At 30.4% G+C, this 10,774-nt stretch overlaps 2 protein-coding genes across 2 annotated transcripts; both read right to left on the minus strand.

Annotated features, from left to right (window-relative positions):
• Positions 1–803: 803 nt before the first annotated feature.
• LOC141685095 (uncharacterized) lies at positions 804–1,562 on the minus strand. The gene has a single exon (XM_074490220.1). It carries the CDS (start codon positions 1,560–1,562, stop codon positions 804–806), a length of 759 nt encoding a protein of 252 aa, XP_074346321.1.
• Positions 1,563–4,206: 2,644 nt separating this feature from the next.
• On the minus strand, positions 4,207–7,724 carry LOC141684329 (serine/threonine-protein kinase D6PKL1-like). The gene is made up of 4 exons (XM_074489246.1): positions 7,558–7,724; positions 7,384–7,469; positions 5,713–6,905; positions 4,207–5,267 (listed from the first exon to the last, which is right to left on the minus strand). The coding sequence occupies exons 3-4, from the start codon at positions 6,849–6,851 to the stop codon at positions 4,424–4,426; spliced, it is 1,983 nt and encodes a 660-aa protein (XP_074345347.1). The 5' UTR covers positions 6,852–6,905; positions 7,384–7,469; positions 7,558–7,724; the 3' UTR covers positions 4,207–4,423.
• Between the last annotated feature and the right edge of the window lie 3,050 nt (positions 7,725–10,774).

Below are 10,774 nucleotides of genomic sequence, written 5' to 3' on the forward strand. Positions count from 1 at the left end.
GAATCAACTTCCAAAAGAATAAAAAAATTGCAAGGATACCCTGGTCAGAATTTGAGAAATTTTTTAAATGTATTTTGTTATTCAAATCATCCTGATTATGCAAAGTTTTAAATATCATTTGAATATCTTTGTTTTAATATGTTTAATTGTTATGATAATTAATTTTAGATATGTATCATTTGAATATCTTTATTTTAATATGTTCGATTGTTATGAAAAATTAATTTATTTTACATTTGACATATATAAGCTAACTTCACACATTATGAGTTTATTGAAAAGTTAAACAAATATTTGTTTAACTTTTCAATAAACTTTCATTTGAACTGATAAGTTAAACAAAAAAAATTACTTTCATTTTAGATTTAAAAATATTTTAGTGTAAGTTTATTGAAAATTAATTAATTTTATGAAACTAATGTATCATGCATGCTTTATAATAAAAGTTGTATTCACTTAAAAATTTGTGATTAAGTTAAAACCCTTAAAAATCAAAATATATTCCACATAAATATCAAATGAGAAAAGTTAATATGTGACAAAAAATATTAATCATGATGATAACTAAACCAATACAAAGAATAAAAAATAAATTTGTCACAACCATATCTCACCAAAATAATTACATAAAACCATTCATATATTAATAAAATTAAAAAGGACTCAAATAGCAATATCATAATATGAACCAAATAACCCAGTTCTCTAGCAAGAAAAGATAAAAAAAAAATAAGCACTCCATGGGTGGTACATAAACATATCAACACTCAAAAAAATGGAGTGCATCTTGAATAAGTTTTGCATCACATTTTATTTGTAGAGGTAATTGTCCCTGTCTCCTCAAAGCATCTATGTATAATTTTATATTTGTTGCCACATTTCTCTTCTAGAACGGACCTCATACACAACTGCAGAGTCCAAAATATGTAATCAGATTTTGTAACTGAAAATGTTTCAAAAGCCTTTTGGACTCCGCCAATAAGTTCATCAATAGTCCTTGAGGCTTCTTTGTACTTCAAGGATTGAATAGCTCTAAAAAAACCAAGGTCTAACACATTGAGATCAGGAGAGTTATTTGGTTGACACATCAACTTTATATTAAACCCATATTGTTGTACTGCTTGACAAAATTCTGGGTCATTAGGATCAATATGTGTTCTTGCATTATCTTGTTGGATAATAATGGGCTTGTTAATCTCCTCCCTAGGCCACTTCTCAAATATTGCTGGTAGTAATTTATTGATATAATATGATCTCACAGTGTCTCTTTTAACTGAAGTCATTACTTTTGTTTCCATTGTTCCAGCGACTCGATTCACACCGCTCCTCTTGGCGGGCTCCTTGGTAATGAAAGGAAATATCCCAATTCTTCCTGAAAATATTACATTACCTTCTTCATCAAAGCGTGGACGAGCTATAGCAGCCAAAAACATAACTTTTGCCACAAAATTCTTGCTTTTACAAGTACGATAAGGTTCTTCCTCATCTAGAAGAAGATAATACTTCTCGTTTTTTCTCGTCATGTAAAACCACTTCTCATCAACATGAATCACATTGTACATATTCTTAAATATTGGGTCGTGTGGTAAACTTCTTTCTTCAAGCATTGATAAACAAAAATGTACTCTCGCTTTCTTGTTTTGCTCCGTCAATAATGGTTTGAGTGAATTAAAATGTCGTCTTATCCTTACTGACCAAAAATTTCTAAATACCAGTGATGTGTTCACATTTATGGCACTTGCTGTACTACGTAAAGTTGTCCTTTATTGGAGAGGTATATTCAGAAAACGCTCCATATCAATTTCTATTCGTTTACGCCCATAATTTTTTGTCTTCCTGTGTGATACATTAGGAACCCCATTTTCAATATTTTCTAGTGATCGCTTCCAAATACGTTGAACCGTACGTATTGATACACAAAAAATTGAGGGCTGCATAAATTGCATATCTTTTCTCATTAGTCACCATTTTTATTTTTTTCACCGATTTATTCCCATGACCTTCTTCCTCATTTAAAAAATTAAAAAGGTCAATATAATGAAGATAAAATAATCAAAAAATTATAAGAAAAAAATTATAAATCAATTACCATTAGAAGATAAAAGTTCAACAGTGTAAAATTGTATTTGTTCATCATAATCCATATCTGTGAATTTACTTGCATCTGTAAAGAATAATAACAATGTATTTGATATATTTTGTGAAAATATGCATATACACAAGAATATGTTATTACAAAACAATGATTTAACATTATAAAAATTTACCTTCATAACAAGGAGGATCATTCAAATCAATATCTCTAATTGGATTTTGTATACGTCTGGAATGACTCTCAGCTATAACACATAAAACAAACAACGTAACTCAAAAATAAAATAATATAATTAAAGTTTTCAATTTAATTTTACTTATTTTGTATTGAACAAATATAAAAATAATAAAATTATATAAATCAAAATCAAAAGAACCTTCAATATCAATCTTCGGGAGATGAGTAATATCATTCAAATCAAAATTTTGATATTCATTCCAAGTTTCTACACGTGAAAAAATAATTTCACCTGCATGTATAATACAAACATAAAATAAAGTGATAAATACCCATTCATAAAATCATAAAAACTTGTATGTAAATGAAATGAGAAACCTGTGCTTGTTGAATGCCCGAAAACATCTTAAATTATCGGGGGAAAGTTGAGATCAATATAATTATTTGACTCCATATATTTTTAACCTAATTTTTTAGTGACTTCTCTACTTGTGCAAGACACACACACACACACATATATATATATATATATATATATATACAGAGATTAACCATACAAAAAGAGGTAAATAATGGAGGGAAAATAAAAGTGTTTAAATTATGATTAAAATCAAATGAAATATTTTGGAGGGAACTACAAGTTCTAAACAAATTTTTTGGAGTACTCTCGATGAAGATGAATAGTTATACAGCTTAGCTTCTACGTAGTTTCTAGAAAAAATATTAACTCACGTGTCTGGTATATATGGGCAAATTAGGAAAAGTAAATAATAATTAATGTGATTAGAATTTGTCTTAATTCCTGTCCAAACACCTAAAACGACAGATATAATGAAACAGAGGGAGTACTAGGGTTGACAAAATAATTCGATCCGACGAATACCCGGCCGAAAATCCGAAATTTTGGATTTATCGAACCCGATTTTTTGGATTTGAGTTTTAATGATATCGATCTGAAATCTGAAATACGATCTAAGCACGATAAGAACTCGAAACCTAATGAAATTAACTAATAACAAATTTAATGAAATTCAATTATTTGCAAATTAAACAGGTTATAAGGTGAATAAAGCATATTTCGCTAATAAATCTTATGAATCGGATTCAATTAAGTTGATTTTAAAATATTAAATGTACATATAAGAACACAATTCTTGTTGTGGTGGAATGTTTGAAGATGACATGTTAAAAAAATTCATCTACAAAGTCGCGTGTTCGATCTCAAGTACTTGCAATATAAATAATTATAAAAAAATTCGGATTTCGGGTTTGGGTTTCAATATCCAATCCAAAAAAAATCAGGTATACCCGAATTCGATCCGAAATTCGATGGATTGGGTTCGAGTATTCATTTTTGGGCATTTTTTGGATTCGAGTTTGGATAAAAATTTCGAGTTTGAATAATTTTGTCATACTCGATCAAATCTCGATCAAATCTGACCCGATTGTCATCCATATCTAATACTTTACCTATAAATAAAGTAATTTGGATGATCATCAAATGCATACGTACACGGGGCCGCGCTCTAATGAAAAATTTATAATGAATATTAGTGATTATTATAGTTGAAATTGATGTTTTCTAAAAAGTTGAAATTTTGAATTCGATAAATTGATAATTTTGTGCAAATCAAAATTTTAAATATTATAAAATTATCAGTTTTAACTATAAAAATCACGTGTTCTCGCCGTTTTTAATTATTATTTTAAAAAGTTATATTTTGAGTAAAAGTCTAAAAAAGAGAATACGAATAGCATTACTTTAACTCTCTCTGTTAAATATAATTTTATTTATAACACATCCCATGTTTAAAAGGTTTAGGAGTGAAATAATAACACATTATTCAAATTAATCAACTTCTAAGAGCCCAATTTGGTATCTGTTCCTCTCTTTAACCATTCTATTCCTGATTTCCCCAAGCATGATTACCAGATCCATTAACCAATTCCTGTGCATTTCAAATTCATATCTCCACTTCTGTTTAGTGAAAATAGACCACTTACAATTTCTTACTGAAACATCAATAAGTTTGTGTTCCTAAAAAAAGAAGATTAGGAAATGTAAAAGAAGAAATTTTTAAAAAAAAAGGAAGGCCTACTGGAAGACAATCCAGAAAAAAAAAATGACTAGACTCCAAGTCATCAAAGTACTCAAAAGAAATCAATCTCTAAATAGCTACCAGAAGGCTTCATATCAATACCAGCTACATTCTCAACTTTAGGTGATTTTGGTACTGGTACCTCCATCACATATGCCTTTGGTACATCTGGTGGACTCGCACAGCGGATAAGCGCCCAGTTTACACTCTGGAAAAACGGGTGCTGTTTGATTTCAGTAGCTCCACGTCTGTATGCAAGGCGATGCTGTGGCTCTTTCACAAGTAATCCTCTGATCAAGTCTCTTGCAGCAAAGCTAACACTAGGTGAATCAGGAAACTTTAGGGGCTGTCCAACCACATTAAACAATGTAGCTCGGTTACCTGCCCCTTTGAAAGGTGTTCTACCAAACAAAAGTTCATACAAAAATATCCCAAATGTCCACCAATCTACAGCACTACCGTGTCCTTCCCCTTTGATAATTTCAGGAGCTAGGTACTCGTGGGTACCTACGAAGGACATAGACCGAGCACTTGTGGGTTCAGCAATGAGCTCTGGCAGGAGGCTTACTTGATTATATATTTCACCCTTGGCTTTTTGTTTCTTATCTTTCTTGGGCTTGCCAAGAAAGCGAGGTCCAAAACATGTAGGCTGGATGCAAGATGGCTGTATAACACAAGATGGCTCGATACAATATGCCGAGTTCTTGGGTTCAGAGTTGGAATTCGAGGACCTCACAAGGGTTGGGCTCACTGCACATCTAAGCGAGAGATCGAAATCTGAAAGCATAATATGCCCGTCCTCCCTCACTAGTACATTTTCTGGTTTAAGGTCTCTGTAAATTATCCCCAGCATGTGCAAGTACTCCATAGCAAGGAGCACTTCTGCCACATAAAACCTGTAAACTTCAAAAAGTTAATAGGCTGGAAAATGTACTCAGATTTTCAATAATAAGACTTCTACAAGATCATTTATACATATAACTAGGACTATTTAGATAAAGTACACTTGCAGACTTGGTTCATCTAAAATGTGCCTTTGCATATGCACCAAAAAATGAAGCTTATTACAAATGTTGTGATTTGTAAACTACATTTAATTTATTTATTTTGAATTTTAATTATTAGTAAATTGATACAAAAGTAAAAATTGAAAAACTTTTGTATTATTTTTAAGTTTTTTTAAAAAAAGTATGACTAACATTTGACCAATGGGCACTATACTTTGCCCTTGGCAATCTAAAAGAACAACTACATGTTTCACTTCTGAAGGGAGAGTGCTGCACTTAGATTAGTACAATCACCAAAAAGCAAGTATACAGACAGTTGAAAGAAATTGCTAACCTAGCAGCATGCTCTGAGAAGTATTTCCCAGGTTGTTTTTGCCGGAGTGCATGCAGATCTCCACCCGGGCAGAATTCCATGACCAAGAAAGAGAAGTTTTCTGTCTCAAAGTGTGAATACAAAGTGGGAAGAAATGGATGATCCAGAGACTGCAATATTTCTTTTTCTGTCTGAGCTCTCAGTAACTTTTTTCGACCGGATAAAGATCCTTTATCCATGATTTTAATGGCGAAATAACTTTTTGTTCCAATCAACTCTGCCAGTTGAACACTCCCAATATCTCCGCTTCCCAATTTCTTAAACATCCTAAAGTGGTTTAGTCCCAAGTTCCCATCACGAGATCTGATCGCTTGAATCGCTTCCCACCTAGAATCATTGGCTTTGTGTGGCTTGTACATTGTGCTACTAAAACTGCTAGAACTACTCTCTTCGCTAATATCACTACCAGTGCTACCTCTGTAGATGCTAGTCTTCCTGCTCTCAACAAAATCACCAGTGACGCTAATATCACCACTTCCGATGGATTTCTCTATGCTGCTAGTGCATTCACTAACTTCTGTGTTGGTGAAGCTCTGCTTAGCTTCTATAAACTGTGTTGCAGAATAGAAGCTGTTTTGAGGACTTGGGCAATTACTGATACCTGGCTGAAAAGTTACTTGTTCATTTAAATACCCAGTGGTTCCTTTGGCTGCTATAACAGGAATCGCAGTTTCGAAAATTTTAATTGAGTTAGAATCCTCAGAATCATCGATATATTTCTTAATGCTAGGCACTTCAACAGCAGAAACCTGCTTTTGTATATATAATTGCCCCATTTGATCAAGTTCTTCATCATAATGCAAAGCCTCCGATTTTCCTTTATTTGATCTGATATGTTGCTGCGACAGGTCAGGCAGCACTTCCTTCTGCATAGTATTGCGGGTCGTCTTGTAAGATTGCTTCGAACTAGTCACAGACTCGGACGATATATGGGCTGTCTTCATCCGAGGATCAACACCGGTTGCATAAGCTGCCGATTTGGCACTTTCATGTCGAGAGTGTTTTGCAGAAAAAGGATGAGGGAGTCGATTCCCTGAGGCAGAAGAAGGATTGTAGCTCAACGAAGGCACAGAATTAACTCCCTCGACAAGGGACTCCATTGGTCAATCCAGATGAACCGCTCCCTAGACAAAATCTACCTGAGCCAATGTACCCTAATGCAAAACCATTATTAGCAATACAAGTATCTAAAACTACTCAATTTAACGATAAAAATCATAGCAGCATCACAGAAAACACCCAAAACAACTGATCGAAATCAAGAAAATACCAAAACAACTGCTACCGGAGGAAAAATATTGAACCATGATGCACAATTATACGTGCTAACAAACACGGAATACTTTCACACATTACAATAATAAAAAAGAACTGTCCTCCTAAAACAGATCCTAAACAACATAATCCAAGTAAAACTCACAGTTGACTTCAAAAAAAATGCATCATAATCACACCAAAGCAAGAAAACACCCATTTTCACAAATCAACTAACAAGAACAATAATAAACTCAAGTACTGACAGACATAACACCTAACCCCGCTTTCTTTTCTCAGTGCGACATTTTATCAAACACCTAGTAGGCAATAAAGAAAAACACAAATCAATTACCACATACAACTAATTCAAGTTACCTGATTCGGTAGTTCAAGTAATGAAGCAGTCTCTGACTTGGGTTTGACCAATAATTGCTAGTTTCTAAAATCTTTTCGAGATCTAACTGAAACAAGAAAAATAAAACACAATATTTCCTCAAGAACAAGGAGATATATAATCTTGAAAAAAAGAGAGAGTTTTGAGAAAATCACAAGCAAAGTATAGTTGTGTGTTGAGTGTGTATGTATATATTTTGGAAAAGCCGTCTCTGCATCATTGGGTTTTTCACCTGTCTGTCAAATTTCTTCTTGTTTTCTCAAATGATGGGTAGTTTATGTTTTCTACTACTTGGATTCAAATTTTACTCATAAATGGTGTTTTCAGTTTATTCTGAGGGAGCGCTTCTATCCCTGTAATAAATTTTGTGGGGAGTAATTTGAAAATGTAAATTCACATTTGCTAATTTTCTATTGGAAATTTGTCAAAAATAATCATTTTTTCCAATTTTTATAGTAAATACGGTAAAAGTTGGATATAAAATTGCACTAGAGATTGCACAAACTTTTATATAAGATTGCATGTAAATTTTATATTTATATTACGTATAAGGTTATACCATATTTGCCAAAAAAATGAAAATATTTTTTAAGAAAATAGTGTTGAATTCAGTTTGTTTTTGTTGAACGCAAGTTCTGGATACTATTTTTATTTGCCAAAACTAGAACGTATTTTATTAATAATTTAAAAAAAGATTCAACAGAGAAAAATTCGACGACCAATCATGCAATCAGGTTGAAAAATAAATAAACGACCTAAATAATTATCCGCTTCATTTTCGAATTGCTTAGCTAACCGAATACAAACATTTTAAAGTTAAAAATGGAGATAATCACGACCCACATATTGTGCTTGTTTGATAAATCTTAAAATAAGTAACTTATGAGTTACAATGAATAAGTTCCCGTCTGGGAAATTTTCAAATAAGTAACTTATGACTTAAACGAAATAAATTACTAATAAGTGACAAGTTGATAAATGCTTATAAGTTATACAGGTGTTTGGATAATTTAACTTATAAGTCAGATTTTTTTGTTTATATGAACTAAAATAAATAGTTTTAAATATAATTATCTTAATTTTTACATTTTAAGTTATATTAACATTTAAAAAAATATATTTTAAAACTAAAATTGATAAAAAATCAAAAAATCAAAAATAAGTTGAGAAAAATTACGCCGTTACTAACATTTAGCGCCCGTTTGGGAAATTTTTTAATAAGTAACTTACGACTTAAATTAAATAAGTGATTTACAAGTTATAAGTAGATGAATCATTATAAGTTATATAAGTGTTTGGATAATCTGTCAGAATTTTTTTAACTTAAATAAATCAAAATAAATATTTTTAAAAAATAATTATCTTACTTCGTGATTTTTAGATTAGATTAACATTTAAAAAATATATTTTATAAATTTAAAGTTAATAAAAAGGCGAAAAATAAAAATAAGTTGAGAAAAAATACGTCATTACCAACATTAAACTTATCAGCTTATAAGTTAAAATTTTAACTTATAAGTTAGGTCGACAAACACTCGTCGATAAGTACTTACGGACTTATAAGTCAATAAGCCACTTATATACAGGTTGCCAAACAAGCCCTTAACTTATCAGCTTATAAGTTGTAAATTCAACTTATAACTTAGGTCGACAAACAATCGTCAATAAGTTGTTGCGCACTTATAAGCCAATAAGCTAGCTTATAAGATTTGCTTATAAATGTTTTATAAATGATAAGTAGATAAATGTTTATAAGTTATATAAGTGTTTTGATAAAAGTCATAATTGTTTCCCTTAATTGAACAAAAATAAACAAGTTAGAAATAAAATTATCTTAATTCGCGATTATTATACTAGAAAATTAGTTTAGAACTTATTTTTTAAAACTAAAGTTAATAAAAAAATCAAAAAATCAAAATAAGTTGAGAAAAAATATGTTAGTACTAACATTCGGTTATCAGCTTATAAATTGTAAATCCAACGTATAAGTTGGGTCGATAAATATTTTGAGATAAGTTATAATGCATATAAGTTGTAAATCCAACGAATAAGTCGGGTCGACAAACATTTCGAGATAAGTTATAATGCTCTTATAAATTATAAGTAATATATAAGTTTGTAGACAAACAGTCCAATTAATTTCATGGATAGTATAATGTTCAAAGGACTCAGTTGCAAACACTAAATTTACATACCTCATATTATAAACAATTTTTTTTTCGAAAAATGAGCACATAAGATTCTTACTGTTGTTCTAAACACAAAAATATATCATGATTTTTACAACGGAAAAAGTTTTTTTTTGCCAAGACAACGAAAAAAGTTTAATTTATAAAAAAAGTTGCAACTTTATTATAAATTTTAACTAATAACATTTTAAATACCATTCTTATATTCGTAGATGGTTATTTATATACAACTAGCATGAAAACTCGTGCGAGGCACGGGTCATGTTCTAGTATAAATTTTAAATTTTCGAGATTTTGTGGTGTGTGCAATATTCATTATTTGGTGATGAATATGTTGTACTTTAGCTATATAATTACCTAGTTATAGATGAAAACTATCCATAATTGAAATATTTTTGTTTCGCGAAATGAGTAGTGTAGATACTTAATAGTTTATAAGATTGTGCACAATGTTTATAAACCGACTTACTTGTGTTTTGGTCCATGTTTACAAAGTATAAGAGTCACATAGATAACAAAACTGTGGACAAAAAATTTCGTTATGTACCCAATTCATAGAAGTAGAGTTTTTTTCAGCTTACGTAGTTTCATCCATACATATCAGTTCTTGGGTGAAATATTTATTAGTATATGATGTGATTTTGGTTTGAAATGTGTATTGGTACATGATGGTTTATCTGTCAAATTTCCTTCTCTATAATTGGGTTGATGTGTCCCTGATGTTCTTCATCAATTCAACATATGTGAGAATGTTATTTGCAATTCACTAAAGTTATGCGCTACTTTATAGTCTAATTTAACTTGCTTGTTTTATTTTAAATCATAAAGTAATATAATATAATCTGAATAAATAAATACAAAAAAATATTGTGTTTAAATATTTTTGATAATTTATAATAATTAATATACCAAATATTTCTATAATACGCGATACACGCACACACGTATCATGTGTATGAGTGGATATATAAGATTAGGTGGGCGCGTGATCTGATTTTCATATGTAGTAGTTTATTATTATTATTTAACACTACTTTGAAATATAGTCCATCTATATATTATATATAATTTATTCATACTATAATATGAAATAATATATTATAATCCAAATTAAGATATGTAAAACTAAAACTATGATAAAAAATTGTTAATAAATCATAAAAATAATACCAAATATTATTTC

The sequence above is a fragment of the Apium graveolens genome, chromosome 9 (genome assembly GCF_009905375.1).
Source record: "Apium graveolens cultivar Ventura chromosome 9, ASM990537v1, whole genome shotgun sequence".
Lineage (NCBI taxonomy): Eukaryota > Viridiplantae > Streptophyta > Magnoliopsida > Apiales > Apiaceae > Apium > Apium graveolens.